Genomic DNA, 20,309 nt, shown 5'->3' with positions numbered 1-20,309 from the left:
GAACTTTAAGGAAAGTAAGAAAAATATCATTGTAAGTGGGAGGAAAGGGGGAAACTTTCTACTACCACTTGTTATGTAGTAGTAGAAAGTCTAGATATTCTGTCACTTACAGTAACATGAAAAATAGCATATTAGTTGAATGAACTTAGCCAGGCAAAATGTTGAAGATGCTACCTACTTCCTTCAAGCTGCCTGTAGTAAAATGAGAAAGTAAAATTTTAGGCCATTAGATAAAAGTGAACCAGGACTTGCTGAGTTCAAAAAATGTAGTCGTTTCTCATTTCCTGCCTGATTAGATAGAAAAAAGATGCTAACATTAAGACATGATTTTCGACCAAATATCAAATCCAGAGGACTGTACCTGGCATAGATAACCAAAAAAAAAAAAAACAAACAAAAAAACCCCACTAACTCTCTAGAGCTGCTTGTCTTTCTGCTTTGCTACTTTAAGCATGTTGATTTTATGCTCATATTCATAAGGTGGCTGTTGTATTTCTAGAATGCATCCCACTCTACACAGGAGGGAGGATAAAGGCAAGGGCAAATGTTGCATGAGTTATTCAGACTGTCTTGTTTCAGTTTCAAAATTAGGTAAATGAGTTTAATGATAGTAGCTACCTCATAGAGTTCTTATAGGTATGAAATATATTAATAAGGACAAAGCAGTTGGAATCATGCCAGAAACATGAATACTATAAAAGTGTTTATTTAAAAGAAGAAAAAAAGTATATGTCTGATGAATCTATTCTTCTGATCAGAAAAACAATATGAAAGCGTTTTTATGAAAGCCCTAATTTGTAGAATTCCTCTCACCTCCCCTTTGCCAAAACGGAATCACATATTTTTAAACAGGTGAAATTCCATATTAAAGAGTATCGGAGACTTAGTAATAAAAGAGAAGAAGAGACGCTGGGCAGGCAACTGTCATCAGTGTCCTGAAAAAAAAAACTGTAAAATCCCATGTGAGCACGTACTAAGGATTCTGAACCTAGTCTGAGGACCTACGACATTTCAAGTAGGACAGAATGTACTGTATGTATTTGTGGCACAATTTGTTGATATTGATAGGATATTTGGGGGTAATATTGGAGAAAATACATTGGGGAGAATCATAATGAACTTGGAAGACCAAAGCAACAATAAACTTTGTCATTTAAGCAATTATGTGTATACATACACATTTTTCTTTTACATATATTCATGTATTTACAATTTTCTTCCATTATATCTGTTACACTTTATGTTTTAAGTGTGTCTTAGATGCAGTTTATTTTACTATTTTTCATTTTTTTAAGCTTTATGTATTTTTCTTTGCCTTTCTTCAATGTATTCTTCTGTCATATTAAATATTCTGCTGAATCCTCTAGTAAATTTTTCAGTTATTCAATTTTAAGCTCTGGATTTTTCTATTATTTAACAGTTTTTATTTGTTGTTATTGAGTTTCTGTTCACTCATTGATCTCACACTGTCCTATAATTTTTTTAATGTGATTTTCTACAACTTGGGAGCATATTTTTACTAGTTAATTTGAAGTCCTGTTGACTAAATGTAATATCTAACCCAATTGGAGTCAGTTTCTATTAACTGCTTTTTTCCTCCCTAAAGTATGAGTTATATTTTTCTGTTCCTTTACATGTCTATTAGTTTTTTGTTGAAAATTGGACATTTTACATCATATGTTTTTTGACTGTGGATTTTCACTTTTTCTTCTGAGACTGTTTAACTTTTATTTTAGTAGGCAGATGACTGAATTTATTTATTTATTATTTTAAATTAATTAATTAATCTTTTTATTTTTGGCTTTGTTGGGTTTTCGTTGATGCACGCGGGCTGTCGTTGATGCACGCGGGCTTTCTTTAGTTGTGGCGAGCAGGGGCCACTCTTCGCTGTGGTGCATAGGCTTCTCATTGTGGTGGCTTCTCTTGTGGAGCACGGGCTGTAGGCACGCGGGCTTCAGTAGTTGCGGCATGCAGGCTTCAATAGCTGTGACTTGCGGGGTCCAGAGAGCAGGCTCAGTAGTTGTGGTGCACGGGCTTAGTTGCCCTGCAACATGTGAGATCTTCCCAGACAAAGGCTCGAACCCGTGTCCCCTGCATCGGCAGACAGATTCTTAACCACTGCATGACCAGGGAAGTCCCAGATGACTGAATTTAAAATGTGAAATTTGTTTACCCACAGTGGTCCGTAATGATACCTCTGCCCACTTTTTTTTAGATTTTTGCATCTTAATTTTTAGCCTGGCTACCTTGTGGCATCCCTCTGCTTGCATAGTTTAGAGATCAGGCATGGATTTGGGTAGAATTTATACTCAGATTTTGAGGATTACTCTTCCTGTGATTCTCTTTCTTCTATAGTTCCCCTTTAAATTCCTGGTTGCTCAGTCATCCCAGAGTTCAGCTTCTTAACCTCAAGCAAGAAAGGCTTTAGCTTGCTGATGTCTATGTTGTGTTCAGGTAAGGAACATGCTCAAAGTTGCAGCACTTTGAACAAACTCTGAAATCTCACCGGGAGCAAGTATGTCTTTCAAGGGTAGAAGTCTCCCTAGTTTCTACAGGCTTGTACCTCATGCTGTCAAGAACTTACCACATGCCTGTGTAGTCATTAGTCAGCCAGAGATGTGAAAATAGTTTATATTCAGTTTTTGATTTTAGCCATTCTATGGCTTTTCTTTGCCTTCCCTGAATTTATCTGTCACCTTGAACTGGTAAAGCAGTGGCTTTCCTTCACCAGAACTGGAGTTGGAAAATGAACCCTGGCTAAAAGCCACATGCTCACATCTCTTACCCAATAGGGTAGTATTTTTTCAATAAAAGTTTTCTCAATTTGTTGCCTGATTTTGGTTGTTTGCAATGATTTGGTGAAGTTTTTATAATTATTACCTTTAGGTGGAATTGCCAGCCCTCTTCACACTGTCAGTATCAGAAGCCCCCAACACATTTTTCATCACTCTAATTTCCATTTCTTTTCAAGTTATATTAGCATTGTTACCTATGTTTTAGGTATGATTTTAGGATGATTTCATAATCTCACTTGTGTATTTTAGGATCATTTCATAATCTCACTTGTGTATTTGGTGCAGCACAATATACTTGTCCACCTGTCCCAAACTATCTAAGGTGGAGTATCACTTTGAAGCACTTATCCCGAGCCATTTTATTTACATTATCATCATCATTGCTCAAGTTCCAGGACTGGTAGTTTTCCCTGCCCTCAGCCATCATATATTTTCTAGTGGTAGATAATTAATTATCCATTAACCTCTCCCTCCATATGTCTAATTTTTTATGACCTAAATATCTCAATGAATATTACTTCTTTAAATAATAATTCTAATATCCAATTACTGAGTAAAGAATTCAGAGAGGCTGGGCAGAATTAGAAGCAGTTGCAGTTGTACATTCCAATTTGTCTGGTTGTGGTCTTAAAATGACAGAAATGAGTACTTCCCTGGTGGTCCAGTGGTTAAGACGCTGCCCTTCCACTGCAGGGGGTGTGGGTTTGATCCCTGGTCAGGGAATTAAGATCCCACATGCTGAGCAGCGTGGCCAAAAAAATGGAAAAAAAAAAAAGTAAGTTAACTGTACTTCAATAAAAAAATTAAAAACAAAAAAAATAAATAAAATGACAGAAATGAAAGGAATACTACCCATGGGTAGAAGCTATTCCTCATCTCTTCCTTTCCTCTTTTTCAGTGTTCTCACTTTAGAAAGGATAAGTATTATGCATACCCACCTTTTCTCTGTCTTATTAACCACCTGCTGATATGAATGTAAAGTTCTGTATAAGGGATTGGTGTGAGAGGGAACAACATATATATTTATTTACTCCTTTGAAAATGTTCGTTCATTGTCTTATGTGCATAATGACTTGTTATTCTAAATGGTAACCAATGAAATTGTCAAAAAGGTTTGAAGTTAACTGTTTAAAAAGTTTGTAGCTTTAATATTTACATATTTATATATATGTATGCACAAATATATAGTCTAAAACTACAAAAGAATAGATGTATGAGTAGGCAAGTGAGTGTATGTGTGTAGGTACTCAGTGAGATCAGGAATTTCTAATATCCTATATCAAAACTTATGACTCAAAGCTTTAAGCCTAAAAACATGTTATATTATTTCAATGTTTAGAGGTCTGACTAATCTTTTCTATCATGAGAGAACAGAAGAGTTCAACTGGAGTAGATGAGAGACAAGTCAGTGCTTACGGGCTCTCTTCTGTAGTGCATTCTGAGCTCTTAAATACTTGATGGGTACAATCTTTGTTGGGATTCTTGCATCTTGTGATACAAATATCAGACATAAATAGAAAGAATGTTCAACTTGTGCCTTTCTTGTCCAGCCACACACTTCTTCCCCCAACCATATGTCATTAATATAGCTAATGGGATTTTGGCACCAGACTGACTGGGAAGGGATGTGGTAAAGGTGCGGGTAGATGAAAGCAGATGACATGAGCAAGGAAAGCACTCACTATTTCTCTGTTTAAGCAGTGGCAGCTCCATCAGCCTTTCCTTTAGTCCTCACTGACAGGGCTGGAGGCCCTTCACGGCTGTGACTCATGCATTCATGGGTCGCTCTGACACCACAGATCCTTTGTTCAGGTCTGAAAATACAGCTCATTGCTTTCCTTCTCTCAGCTGCCATATGGCTTTGTGGAAACTGGCCTAAAAGGAAGCAGGAAAAAAAAAAAAAACCCTAGAAATAAAACAACCAACAGATGAAATTGATTTATTTTCAGCATTAAGAGATGGGGGTAGAGGCCTTTCAGAAACATAAAACCTTGCACTGAGCAGGCAAACAGCCTGCTCATATGACAGCTCTTGTATATGTTTTTTAAAAAAATAACATGTGGCAGAAAATAGAAGGCCCATTGTTTTACTTAACTACTGTATCTAATTTGAATGACATGGAATTTTCAAGCTTAAGTAAACTGACTGTCCAGTTTGCCAGTGTACTTTCGTTTTAATTGGACAAAATACTTCAGAACCTTAAAATATGTATGGGACATCAGCTTTCTAGAAGTTTATCTTATTCTAAAACTTTTCAAATAATTCTTGTCTGTAAATCACTTTAGTTTAGTTCTTCTACTTTAAGCTTCTCAATTGAGGCAGTTATAGCACTCTTCTAAATTGCTTTAAATGCCTAGTTAGAATATATCTAAAGGATGGGTTTTGAAATGACATTTCATCATACTGTAAAGATGTGACAAGAGTGCTAAAAAAAAAACCAAATTAATGGAGGAAATATATTTGAAAAGACAGTCATATCTGAACAATTTGTTAAACTGAAATATTTAAATTTTAAGAACAAGATATATTTGAATTCTAAAATATTATTCTATAAGATTGTATCTTTTTATTTGGATGTTTAAAATGTAGATAAAAGTCAGAAAGATGGATACATGTGAGTGGTCTACATGACAGTGTGGTAGAGTTGTAAGTTTAGATCTATCACTAATACATTGTTTGACTTTGGCAAGTCATTTAATGTCCTCTGACTGTGTTTGTTGTTTTTTATGTCTCAGCATTTTCCAAAATTTAAGAAATACATATATCCCTGTATTTAAAAAAAAAATCTTGCTGCAAAGCTTTGCATTTAAATAGATAAAATTAGTGCTGCTTGGGACTTTCCTGGTGGCTCAGTGGTTAAGAATCCGCCTGCCAATGCAGGGGACATGGGTTTGAGCCCTGGTCCAGGAAGATCCTACATGCTGTGGAGCAACTAAGCCCATGCACCACAACTACTGAGCCTGTGCTCTAGAGCCCATGAGCCACAATTACTGAGCCCACGTGCCACAACTACTGAAGCCCGCAGGCCTAGAGCCCATGCTCTGCAGCAAGAGAAGCCACCGCAATGAGAGGCCTGTGCACCGCAATGAGAGGCCTGTGCACCGCAACAAAGAGTAGCTCCCGCTCGCCACAACTAGAGAAAGCCCGTGCTCAGCAACAAAGACCCAAGGCAGCCAAAAAAAAAAAAAAAAAAAATAGTGCTGCTCTAAAAATCTTCTGATGTCCAAAGGAAGTTACTCCAAGAGATCCTGTGCTGCTCTTTTTGGTAATTCCTTGGTGACTTTGTTTTGAGAAACCAGTTGTATGATTTGTAAAAATATTCATCAGTTTCAAGTTGCATTGTTTCAGGAGGAAAGAAATTGAGGGTGTAAATTCATCTTGGCATCTGGATGTTGGAAGAAGATCAGGTCCTCACTTGTTACACGGGTCTATGGGCGAGGTGTTCTGTTGACTACAGCCAACAGGCAGGTTAGTTTTGAGCATGTATGAAGTTTTCAGAGGAGACAGTATTTAAGAATTTTAAATGGCTAGCTAAGAGTTCTATTTATATAATATATATAATATTATTAACATAATATTATATTATATATTTTAAGCAAGAGATACTTATAAATATTTAGGAGAGAAAGATATTGGAAAGGAATTTAAAAGCAAACAGTCTTCTCTGGTTTTTCTGCTTAAGGTCAGATTAATTTTTATTAAGACCACATGGCATTTGGCCCTGTAGTTTACAATTATGAAGCTCAAGAAAGGATTATACTGCCTGAAATAAAAATACAGGGGGGTAGAAAGAGTGATTGTTCTCAAACAATGCAAATATATTAAAAATAATTTTCACGTTTGAAATGTGCAATTGCTATTAGCAAGTCTTTGTGACTTTATTCTCTGTAGGTCCTTCTCTATGGTTCGCACTCTGCAGCTGTACTTAGGGATCGGCTGTGTTCCCCAGAATCATAAAGAATTAGTTTCTTCTTTAGCAGGAATCTGGGAAGCATATGGTCTTATGCAGATGTGCGCATGTGTAATGCTTCTTTTTCTCAGAGTTCAGACAACGGCATGTGGCTCATGGCTCACTTTGTGTCTGTCCAATCTTTGTTCCATGTTTTCCAACTTGGAGGAAGCAGAAATGAAGCTGCTTCTCACCTCGTTACTTGATCTGTGGAGAATGTACTATAATGACTTGATGGTTTGTATGGTCCCAACAGGAGTCATAAAAATCTTAACTTGTATGATGTTTTGAGACAAAATTTTTTCTGCCTCATTTTCAATGAGATGACAAGATGTAAAAAGGAAACAAGCTTCTCAACAGCTAAACTAGTCAAAATCCTAGCCTTGTCATTGAAAGTTTCTAGAGTTCTGAAAATCTGCTTCCACTCCTTAGTGATGCAAACTTCCTGGTTTATTTGTTTTACTATGATTTCATCTGAATATTATTAAAAACTGCATTTTTATTTGAAAAATTATGATTGTAATCACCTCCAAGTGAAAAATATGGAATTATCTTTAATAATTACATGTTATTAGAAAAATATTAAAAATTTTAGTAAAATATCTGATTGTGAATATCTCACTTTTGAATTTATACTTTGGTTATCTGGTAACCATTTTGAAATGGTTAAATGCTATTATTGTCATAATCTTTTCAGAAAATATCTTTATCTATACTCTCTGTTTAAAAGTCTGGGCTTTTATCTACATCACCACAAATTTAAATATACATTATGATAGGTAAGATGATCCTTTGGGACATAGCTGCTTGAGATGATAAATCTGGTGTTTACCAGAACATTCTTTAAAAGCATCCTTCGTATTCTTTTATAAAAAGAGTGGCATAGAAAGTTGTTTTGAGGTGTAGAGTATTGATTGGCTTCAAGGTTGCTGCAGCAGTTTGAGTCTAAGAGTTTTCTGGCTGCCTTCATGACAAAAAAAATTTTCTGTAACTGAAGTATAGTTGATTTACAATGTTGTGTTAGTTTTTGTTATAGAGCAAAGTGATTCAGTTCTATATATATATGTGTGTGTGTGTGTCTATATATATATATAAACTTTTTCACATTCTTTTCCATTGTGGTTTATTATGAGATATTGAATATAGTTCTCTGTGCTATACAGTAGGACCTTGTTGTTTATCTATTTTATGTATAGTAGTTTGTATCTGCAAATCCCCAAATCCTAATTTATCCCTCCCCTACCCCCTAGACAAATTTTTAAATAGTTCATGTTCAGGAAGCAGAGACTCAACAGGGATTTGGAGTAACACAGAATTGCTTTAAAAGACAAGCCAGATATTGAATATCATTTTAAAACTAGAAATTTATCTTTGGTGATCTAAGTTGTTTTCCTTTTTCACTGTTTTAGGCACCCAATATGGTTTCCATTGCTGTAAGTCTTCTCTGGAAATTATGAAAAGAAGGAAAAAAATTCTTAAGCAAACAAACGAAAAATACGGAGACTAAGATTTCTTAATTTCTTATAGCTCTTATCTCTCCTTGGGAATATTTGTATTTTAAAAGAGAAACACATTTGTAGAACATGTGTTTAACTTAGAGGAATCACATTTTCTGATGAAAAATTTATTGTGTCTTGTAAATAGGAATAATATTTGGAAGCGAGAGGCAGATATCCTTTCCACATGTGGTACCTTTAGGAGGTACCAGATCCACAACTAGGTTCCAACTAGGGCTGAAAAGGTCACATTCTATTCAGCTCACATACAATTGAGATGTATTTTACTATCAGAACTCTTGCTTCCAATTACACCTGTGGAACAAAAAATAATTGGACAGATATAGGTCTGATTGTCATGAGTAATATAAATTTGTACAATAAAACCCTTTCTGGACCTCAAGATCCACATCTATATAATGGGGCTAATTATATCAAACTATAGGACTGTTGTAATGATTTGGAATAATTCAAGAACAAAATAGTTTGTCTGGAATATATTAGGTACTCACTAAATGATAAAATATAATAGATATAGAGCATAGTCTATTTTTTGGCATGATACTATAATACACCAGGCATTGTGCTGCATGTTAAACTCACAGGAACTTATTTAATATTGTCAACAATCCTCTGAGGCAGAGGATACTTAAAATTATTTAAATATTATTTAAATTTTTAAAATATTTTAAATTAACCTAATTTTAGATATGAGGAATTTAAAGCTTAGAGATATTAACTTGTCCATGGTCTCATGGTTGATGCTAACTATGGAACTGGGTGTAAAACCAGGATTAAGAGTTCTTACCCACTAGAATAAACAGTCTCCATTCTGACATCCATCTACCTGTGCTGCCCATAGAATTCATTTCCATGTCAGCATTATCCTGTTTTTGTAATGATATATAAGGATACACCTTATAAATTTATACTTACTCATTCTAGATTAGATAGGTGGTTATTATTTACTCTACTTATCAGATCACAGGTGGCAGCTTTGCAGTTCACTATCTAAATCTAATACCCGATGTGGAATGGCATAAGCTGTGGGACCCTGCGATACAGCATTTTAGTCAACTGAGAATCTAAACTCCTAAGTTGTTGATTTTCTCTTTGAAAAACATAAACGTGAAGGATAAAGAAAATTCCAAAATAAAGGAATTGAATAACTGGAACATTTGCTTTCTGTGAGATGATGGCAAAATGATGTTTGACAAACTGGTAAAATATTTTAGTATATCTCTTTTAAAGACCTAAGATTTTGACTGGAATTGTTAGAATACTTTTGAAAATATTGAAGTCTAGACAAGGAGCATTAGGAATAGAGATTCCATCAACCCTGAATGAAGCAGGTGAACCCAACAATAAAGTTGTAGCAACCAGGCTGCCTAAGATTTCTCTGACCATGTGATGACACCAGCTGCTCTGCTAAAAAGCCTTTGAAAGTGTTCTTCTTTTAACCTCCTGGGATATTTCCAATTTCAGCTCTGGATATTTCTTGGCATAGAAATTTTGGACTACAATTTATCTTTGTACTGGCAGGACAATTCTAACTCATGATCCTGAGCTTGGATAATAGAGGATTATTGGCAGGGAGAGTTCTGTGGTTGGCCTTTAAAAGCTTTTCATTTTCCTATTTAATCAATCCCTTGATTGTTTATCTTTCAGGCATAAGATAATATTTTTGCCATTCTCCTTATTTGGATAAATTATTTGTATTTTTATTCATGTGTGAAAGAAGCATAACAATTTTTGTCACTAATGCATATGCATTATGTAGTATGCCAGAAATAATGGTGTGAGAATAACTTCATTTTTCACCTCTTGATGCACTTTTTTTATGACTAAGAGGCCCCACTGGACTTTATATTCTGTTCTTCTTGTTATGAAGAACATTCCAGGAACAACTTTTTTTAAAACTATGAACAGATTATTTTGAGTCAATATATCCTCAGCATACTAGCACTTTTTGGCCATTTCTTTCAAACCACCTTTATTTGGGAGAGTCAAGCATTTAATTTCTATCAAAAGGTAAAATTTTATTTTGTAGATTTATCTTATTGATCTCTGAAATTATGAAACACAAAGATGCAAGATGAAGCAAATTCTGTGAAAACAATGGCTAGCATAAAATATTCAATACATTTTTATTAATGACACCTTAAGTGATTGTGTTGATACTCTCTATATTTAGCTGTTACTTATTTGGGACCAAGATTAACAATATATTTAAAATGTATTGTTTAGTTTCCATAGTTGCATAAAGATTTCAAGGGAAAAACAGGAATCATATACAATTTATCCTTTTTTTGTTACATGAACACAACTATTATGTTATCAGCATGTTAAGTAGAGATATACATGAAAATACAGTAATATATATATATATATATATATGAAAATTGATGCTTTCAATGAAACAAATACTTTAAGTAAGAAAGTAATATTTAGGCTAATTTTTTGCATGTGTTTTATTTTTTGTTTTTGTTTTTGTTTTGGTTGTATGGTTGGCTTTTGTGCCTAATTTCTCCAGATGGTAAGTTTTCTTTATATCAGAAGATAATTGTTGTATTATCCAACTCACCTGGCTGGTATAGCATTTTACAATTTGTAATGAAATAGGTCAATTCTTGAGTAGAGGCAGAGCAATTGATTGGATGAGAATTCTGTCACTTTCATGTTCTTAGACTGTTGGTCTGCCTAAGACTGTGTAACTTCTGTAGATAGGCTAAGAAATTTATTGGTTTTCCTCAGCTATTAAAGTAGGAAGAATATTGGATATTCCACTCATCTGAACACTGGATGAACATTACATAAGTGGATATGAAGTGATAAAGAAGTCAAAGATATTAAACTCCTAAAAATAGCAAATGAAATATTGATTCTTTTAGGAATTTTCTCAAAACTGAAATTGGACAATAGAAGTCAACCATTGTATTGACACGAAACAACATTTCTGAAATACTTAATTCTATACGATTTTCAGAATACATCTTTTCTTTTAATAATATGCCTAGGGCTTCCCTGGCGGCGCAGTGGTTGAGAGTCCGCCTGCCGATGCAGGGGACACGGGTTCGTGCCCTGGTCGGGGAGGATCCCACATGCCGCAGAGCAGCTAGGCCTGTGAGCCATGGCCGCTGAGCCTGCACGTCCGGAGCCTATGCTCCGCAATGGGAGAGGGCACAACAGTGAGAGGCCCGCGTACTGCCAAAAAAAAAAAAAAATCAATAATAATAATAATAATATGCCTAAATAATTTTTTAAATTAATTTGTTTATTTATTTTTGGCTGTGTTGGGTCTTTGCTGCTGCACACGGGCTTTCTCTAGTTGCTCCGAGCGGGGGCTACTCTTCGTTGCACTGCGCAGTCTTCTCATTGCGGTGGCTTCTCTTGTTGCGGAGCACGGGCTCTGGGGGTGCGCAGGCTTCTGTAGTTGTGGCAGGCAGGCTCAGTAGTTGTGGTGCACAGGCTTAGCTGCCCTGCAGCATGTGGGATCTTCCCGGACCAGGGCTCAAACCCACGTCGCCTGCATTGGTAGGCGGATTCTTAACCACTGCACACCAGGCAAGTCCCTGCCTACATATTTTAGAATGAAAATGGATTAATCTATAAGTAATGACTTCATAGAGTTGTAACAGGTAATATTCCATGATTGGTGTCATCATTTTGTAAGTATCAATACTATGTTTCTTTTAGATTTTGCTTAATGCAATCTTGAGACCTCTAATCTCCTACACATAAGACACATAATCTTTAGTAAATAGTTATCACGTTTAAATGAAAAAGTAAATCAACCCCCACTTTACATTGTTCGTCTGAAATATTGCAGCATAGATATTTAGCTTATAGGGATGTAGAGGAAACAAAAAACGTAAAAAGTACTCTCACATTTCTTCCTTGATTTATTTACACAGATGTACTAGAAGATCCAATTAAAGAAGAACAACTAAAACATAATTATTCTATTTTATAAAAGTGATTATTAAAAATATCTAAAAGATAAATGAAACCTATTTTGTAGTTCTATAATTAAAAATATATAAGCCACAGTAATAAAATTTATTTAACTTTCATTAGTTTAAGGAAGAAAACTGTACTTTACTTTTCACTGATTAGATTACAATTGCTATAATCTAATTTTGGAAAAATTTGGAGTAAATAGTAGACTCAGGCCAAGCTGAAACTGATAAATGCATACCATACAATGCATGTTACAGAACAGCCTAGGAATATGAGAGAATAAAAATCACCAATAATTCCTAGGCATTGTGGTAGAATTTTGCCTGAAAATCAGAGTCATTTTGTTTGTTCTTTTGGCACCTCACCTAGGCAGACTGGATGGGAAATAATGATATTTTGGTTTACATCTGGGGAAGAGAGTCACAATCATCGGAAGCATCAGGAGCAAGGAACACTTGATTGCATAAAAGGAGACTGAGTAGGAAAATATTCAGGACTAAAAACTTCAGATTTATAATCAGGAAAATTGAAACTCCCAGATCTGCCCAGATCGCCTTCACTAGTGATAAACCCATTCCACAGCTGCTGTGAGTATTGGCAGATAACTCCCAGCTGCTGCCTACTCCACCTTACTACTGCCATCTCCAGGCTTTGGCCAATGGCTGACTGAAATGCTCTGACTGAATTAACATATAATTTTATTCAAAAGTAATTTTCATTGTATCCTCATTGCTGTGTGAATACTTTAGCTATTTGTTGCTTAAGTATCATTAAGAAACAAGTACAGCCACTAGATTTCACAAAAATCTTTGATTTTTTCTTTAATAAATATAATTCAAACCATCTGAAAGATAAAAGCTTAATTAGCAAAAGTACAATCTAAATAATAGACTTGCCAATTAAGAATTATGAGACCCCTAACAAGAAAAGTGTTTAAATAGCAAAACTTCCCTCTGTCCTTCCTTTCCTAGAAGTATCTAGTCATACAACTACCTCATTTCCAATTTTAACAAATTTCTTGCTGTATCTATGTTATATCTGTAATTTTCAGCGACTCTTACCCAATAGTTAGGTAAGCAATCTTATCTGACCTTCTGAACCCAGAGGTAGGGATCCTCTAACTAGAAGAAAATAAAGAATGCTTACCCCAGTTCCTACAGAGATTCAAAGACTTTTGAGAATAGTTTTATCGTATCTGTAAACTAATTCTTTTTATTCCTATTATTGAGATTTATAACTAAGGTTTTAAGTATAGAGAACACTTTTTGTTCATTTTCAAGTTTAAGCACTATAAAAATTATTCAAGTTATGAATGAACCTCAAAGGAAACTGAGTGTACTTGAACAGTTATACTTTTGACTGCTGTAGCAGTTATCTATTGTCCCAAAAATGTTGCAAAAAAGCAACCACAAAACCTCTGTGACATGCAACAATATTGTAATAAATATTTTTACTCATGGTTCTATGTGTCAGCTGGACAGTCCCGCTGACCTAACCTGGGATCATGGGGTTCACTCCTGTCTGTAGTCAGCTGTTCATCAGCTACAAGTTGGCTTTTCTGATCTTGGCTAAGCTTTCTGTCATGTCTAGGCCTCGACTGGTACAACTATGCGTACTGGGCTCTGTTCCTTGTTCTAATAATGAAGGCAAAGAGCAAGAAAAAGGAAATGGAAGTGCACAAGCTCTGCTCACATCAAATGTGTCCTTGTTCCATTAGCTAAAGCAATCACGTGCTCAAGCTCAGAGTCAGTATGGGAGGGCATGACCAAATGCTATAAAACTGAAGGCCGATAATGCAATTAATCTCCTGCAATGGGCTGCACCTCAGCTTGGACTCTTAATAATATATTTCCTTACCACTGCTTTCTATTTCAGGGTTAACTGGTGAGCTTAGAGGAAATAGGGAAAATTTTTCTGAGGTTTGAAGGAAGAGATGTAGCCAAATATTAAATCTGTTGTCTGAGAATATGACATAATCACAGGATCTTTATTTTCTTAGGAGGCAAAACACCCCAGGAAGAGTGAGGATTTTTTACTGAGGCTCAAAAAAAAATCATGATGTAAATAAACTTATTTCAATTAAATCCAAAATGTATAAATAATTTACTATTACCAAGTATAAGTACCAATTTGGTAGATGCTTGGTATTAACATTCAAGGAATATGTCATAAATCAGTGTTCCTCAAAATTTAAAGTACCTTTGAATTGCTTGAACGTTTTGTTAAAATTCATATTCTGATTCAATAAACTTAGGATGAGGCACAAAATTCTTCATTTCTAAACAGCTCCTAGGTTGAACCCAATATTCCTGGTCCATAGAATACCACTTTGAATAGCAAGGTCATAGATTATACCTACAAGAAACAGAGCCCAATATGGGTAATGAAAGTGAGGCATGTAGACAGATGTTACTCTGTGTAAATGCAATGATAGAAATATATGTAAGAAAGTGGAACTGAAGGGAGAGGACTTAACTATGTTTGCATTGGAGCAATCACTACATGAAGCTACCTAATACCACAGCATACTGAGGGAGATACAAGTACTTCTATACCACCGGAGTGTGATAACAACAGGTTAGGGAAGTTATTGCAATTGAGTATTTGCCAAATCATGAATGTAGTTGATGGGAGCCACCTATCCATCTACAGACTTAAGGTAGGCCAGTCACTTGATCAGATATGCTTTAGATATGCTTTTTAGCACCCTCACCCTGTGACCATATGTAAGAAGGGAAAACATGAAGGCATTGAGAATACTTTAGAGATAATTTCAATAGTGGAGGTTCTCTATGATGGCAGCCTTAATTAGTGTCATGACAGGTAGAGTGGTGATAATGTACTCAAGACACATTTAAAAGATAAGATAGTGATAGATTAGTTAAGTAAAGAAAGGTAGGTGGAAAAGATACAGAAAGCCCCTCCAGTTAGCTATTACTGTAGATACAAGTGTAAGCACATGTGAAGGGTGTTATTTCTCAAAAGAGAAGGGAGTATTAGAAGAAAAGAATATGAACTATATCCTGGTCAAAAAGACATTATGCAAGGAAGTTGATGTTTCATCTCAGAGAAGAAAAGAAATTAGCACTTATTGGCAAAATCTAATCCTCAATGTCTCTAGTCTTTCCAATAAGACTTCATTCTATTTTAGAGTATTTAGAGTATTTTAGCAGGTGGTCCATTTTTGGTGACTTTTTCCTCAGATGTTTACCTATTATTGCACCTTTAGAGTTGCTGATTGACACCTACCTATCGTCAATATTAGATGCTTATTGTCATCCCTGCATGATTTTATTCTTGGAAACTTCCCCTCCCGCTTGGTAAATCTACCAATCATGCTGTCCATGCTGTCAACATTTTGCTGAACCAGAGCTGTACCTGGGTTACTGGGGCTATCAGAAAATACCACTATGTTTTCTAGGATCACAAATCATAAAGAGAGTGTGAGCTACAACTACATTTCTGAAGGAAACTTAGTCATAAGAAAGAGAAAATGAAATGACCTAGCATCCTAATGGCATCCTTTGTGTCCTGGAATCCAGCCCAACTTAAAGCCATGTCTATCCTAGAGTGTAGCTATATAATCCAATAACTTCCTTTTATGGTGTTTAATCTATTTTGAGGTAGATTTTTGTTTCTTGTAAACAAAAGGATCTCGGCTAACTTGATGCCTACAAAAAAATGAATAAAATTACCTGTCTTTCCAGTTTCAGTGGATTAAATTCTTGCTTGCTCCTAGGCACATGAAAACTATCACCCTATATAGTCATGTAGTTCATGCTAGGTAATTGCACATCAAATAGGTAGAATGTCAGAAAAAAAAACAAATAAAAGCGTAACACTTTATTTTTTTTTACTAAGGACTGATGTCTTTATTACATATCTTCTTTTTATAGTTATGGGAACATTTTTAAATGGAGGGAAAAGAAGCACCACAGAATGGGTTTATTTTGTGACATGGAGGGGACTAACTTCAGTAGCATGATAAAGAAGCCAGACCTTTCACAGCAATCAATAGTTGTTCTTTTTTAAGGGATATTATAATATCTTCAAAACCAAACAAATAAACTAATAACACCAAGGGAACAACATCTAGGGATCCAAAAAGAATGAGCATAGTCCATTAGCAGTTTCTGACAGCCTGAGGAGGAATGATAGTAACCAGAGTTATTATTAAGAGAGCATGAGCAGAAAGGAAAGAAACATAAGGGAAAATCTAAGATTGTAATCATTTGCCTCAAGTTACTTTAACATGAATTCTGTGAAGACCCTCAGAGGTCATTTATTTATTTAAACTAATATTCAAAAATATTTCTTAAAATCTAAACCATGAACAACGAATTGCATTTTTTATAATAGATTTCCTATTATCTGAAGGTCTATTGCAGAGCACTTGTAAAATAATTATTATTCACTGCTGATAAACATAAACTCTTGACAATATGCAGACCAAATTGTTTGTATTTAAATAGCATGTATATATTACTACCTCTAAAGAACAAAATGTCTTTAGTATCATAGTCTAAGATAGGTAAAAACAAACTCCATAAGAGGCAAGTTTTTCCTCAATAAATGACAACTACTTAGAAGAGCAAGTTACTGGTGGTCTAATATAATAAATGCAGAGATAAGTACTTATTTTTGCCTGAAACTGTCACAAATGTATTGGGTAATTTGCTTTCAGAAATGTTTATAGATATTTACTACCTAATCTTAAAAATAGTTATTTTTTCCAGGTAAGAATTATTAAAAAATAGAAACAAAAAATATTTTGCCCGAGTCTATGTAATATTTTATACCTAAAATTCATTTACCTAAGTATTATGATGGAAATAAGTTCATTTTGAATAATCACTAAGTAGAGCTTTCTACATACTCTGTCACCATACGCTCAGGCAGAGATAATCACTTATTCATCTCATTAAAGGGAAATAATTCTTAGAAAATATTAATGTTCATTGCTCTATTACTCTCAATTTCTCCCATTAGAATCTTGTAAGCAGATTTTAGTGATGCCTGGATAGTCATTTTACTGCTATTTTGTGATTCTCAGTATAGCTATTTATTCATGCACCCACCACTTTATTCCATAAATTACTGAGCCCTAATTGTGGGCACGGCATTGTACCAGGCATTCTAGAGCAGAGAAAGTTGAATAATTTACAGTTTCAACTTTCAGTGAGCTTACAAACAATGAAGGCAGAAAACCTACATGCAAAATATGGTAACATAAGGAAATAAGATTGTGAAGATAAATGGATCACTGCAATCATGTGAAATCAAGTAAGATTTGAAGAAGAAGATGGCATTTGAACTTTAGCTTGATATATAAATTATATTTGAACAGATAGGGAAGGAGAAAGGACAAATCAGATGAATGGGTTACTAAACCAGGTAAAAGCAAACAGGTAAAGCTGAAAAGTATAGAGCAGGTTTGGGAGAAAGAGACAAACAAGTAGCTGCATAAAGGGGAAAAAGGGAGACAAAGTAAAATGGTATATATATATAGTGACCAGGTAATAGTAGGTATTGAATGCCAGCCTATGAATACTCACTTTACATTGTAGAAAATGAAGAGCTATGAAAAATGTTTGAAAAAGTCATATCAAGGTCAAGCTATGGTCTTTGAGACTAGGGTGTAGGATGGATTATGTGGCATTGATCTTGGAGTCAGGAAGAATAGGCTCTCTAAAAAGTCTTAGCAAGAGAAATGGGAGTTGAATTAGAGTAGTTACACTGGAAATGTAAACAAGAAATCAGATGAGAGAAATATTGTGGAAATAAAATCAATATGTCTTGGAGACTGGATGAAAATTGGAGAGGCAAAAGCAGGAGAGAAACAAAAGTCAATGATAGACTTGTTATTTCAGTCCTAGGTGGCTAGGAATGGTAAAATAATTAGCAACAATATGGATTTAAGCAGAGACATACTAGGATGTGGCATGAGATAAGTGAAGACTGAAGTGTTAAGTTTTTTGGCTAGGAGATTTGATTTGAGAGGTATAAGCAGTCTAATGCACCAGATCCCAATCCTGGCTGATTATCACAGTTATTAAAGGAGGGTTTTGACCCAAACAAAACAAAATTATAACAAGAAGTTGTCAGGTTCTATCCTCAGGAGTTCTCTTTCAGTAGGCCTAGGTTGCATCATGGGGTTCAGTATTCTTAAAAAACGATTCCAAAAATCAATCAGATTTGGAAATTATAGATCTATATAACACTGTCCATGGAATGATTAAATAATAATGGTACTTAGACTATTCCTTTCTCTTTCTGGGAGGAGGTAATGCAGAAAATATAACAAAGTCATTTATAGCTTAGAATCCATCAAAAAGTAATTGTTACCTCCAAAAAGGGATCTAAAAGTCTTTTTTTTTCTCTATTACAACAGAACACTCAAGAGTCGTGTTTGACAGTAAACATAAACAAATGGTGTATGTTGGAGAGGCATAGCTGAAGAGTGTTATGCAGGTGTTTCATTGATAATTGTCATAGAAAAACAACACTTTGCAGGGCATTATGGAGGGAATCAGACTTCTTCCAAAATCAACTAATAATAATTTTGTACTTCAAAACTACAAAGAAAGACACATAATGGGACCAGAAATAAAGCTTTAGAAAACACAGCAAGAGAAAAAGAATTGAGGAAGTAAGAAGATTAAACAAAGGATAATTACTCATATACTGCAAATTAAATTGAAAAGAGTTACCCAAATGGTCAAAACTATAGATAATTCAAAAGGTAGGACTGAGCAGGTTTTACTGGAGTTCCATGTTTTTAATGGGTTTTGAATAACAAGTTAGGTGTAGAAATTCAATTATCTACAAGAGATCAATTAATGTGTAGTGGCTATTAGGTACTCAATAAAATACTTGTTGAATGTATACAGATCAAAACCAATACCATCATGCAATTGTGGTTGAGAAAGATTTCTGAGACAAATATATATAAAGCACTAAACATAAAGGAAATGATTAATGAATTGAACCATATAAAATTTAAGGACTTCTTTTCATCAAAAGGCATTATTAAGAGAGTAAAAATGAAGAAAATTAAGAGAGTGGAAAAATATTTCTCTGGCCCAAATCCAAATAAAAATTTAAAGTTTTTAATAAATTAAAAGTTCTCAGGAGCAGTGGGTTACCCTGTACCTGGCAAAATGGAGCTTGAGGCCATGAGAAGATACACCAGCCCAGTGAACCCAGCTGTCTTTCCACATCTGACTGTGGGGCTGTTGGCCACTGGCATGTTCTTCACTGCCTGGGTCTTCATTTATGAGGTTACCTCCACCAAATACACTCGGGATATCTACAAGGAGCTCCTCATCTCTTTGGTGGCCTCACTCTTCATGGGCTTTGGAGTCCTCTTTCTGCTGCTCTGGGTCGGCATCTACAATATGAACTCCCAAGGGTTCCAACCAGGTGGCTTAACTGAATCCCTGCTTTGGTAAATTCATTTTTTTTTGCTATGCTGGAAGTGTCCCACCTGCTGCTCACAATAAAGGCAGATGTGTGACCAAAAAAAAAAAATTCTCATATCCAAAATGCATATAGATAACTCCTACAAGTCAATAAAAACATAGAAAAATGGACAAATAAACTGAACATTTATTTTAAGAAAAGAGAATATCCAAATGGTCAGTACATTTATAGAAATATATTTAATCTCATGTGGTAAATGAACATTAAAATCACAAACAGATACCCCCACATTCCAATAAGAATAGCTAAAATGAATAAACTGATTATACCAAGTGTTGATGAGGACATAAAGCACATAAAACACTTATGCAATGCTGAAGGAAATGTATATTGATACAATCATTTGGGGAATCTGATTGGCATTTTCAACAAAAGTTAGAATATGTGTACCTTAGGACCTGGCAAATTCTACTCCTAAGTGTATATCCAACAGAATTTTGTGTGTATGTGATGTATGTAAATAATGAATACTCATAGCAGTGTTATTTAGAATATCCCCTGTTGAAAATGAGACAACAGGTCCAAAATGGAGTCACTTGTGCAAAGCCCCATGTCAGCAAACCAAGACTTAATACCTAAGCTATTGCAGTTTCAGCCTCTCCTAGGAACATAATCTTAACCTGTCAG

General features: G+C 35.0%; 1 protein-coding gene across 1 annotated transcript; it reads left to right on the top strand.

Annotated features, from left to right (window-relative positions):
• Window positions 1-19,344: 19,344 nt before the first annotated feature.
• On the top strand, window positions 19,345-19,651 carry LOC308626502 (dolichyl-diphosphooligosaccharide--protein glycosyltransferase subunit TMEM258-like; the record flags this gene model as incomplete). Its single annotated transcript, XM_081251650.1, has 1 exon — window positions 19,345-19,651. Exon 1 carries the CDS (start codon window positions 19,361-19,363, stop codon window positions 19,649-19,651), a length of 291 nt encoding a protein of 96 aa, XP_081107776.1. The 5' UTR covers window positions 19,345-19,360.
• Between the last annotated feature and the right edge of the window lie 658 nt (window positions 19,652-20,309).

Source organism: Mesoplodon bidens (assembly GCF_964165515.1).
Source record: "Mesoplodon bidens genome assembly, chromosome: 1".
Lineage (NCBI taxonomy): Eukaryota > Metazoa > Chordata > Mammalia > Artiodactyla > Ziphiidae > Mesoplodon > Mesoplodon bidens.
The sequence above is the reverse complement of the archived record's forward strand: the minus strand, read 5'-3'. Positions and strand labels throughout refer to the sequence as shown.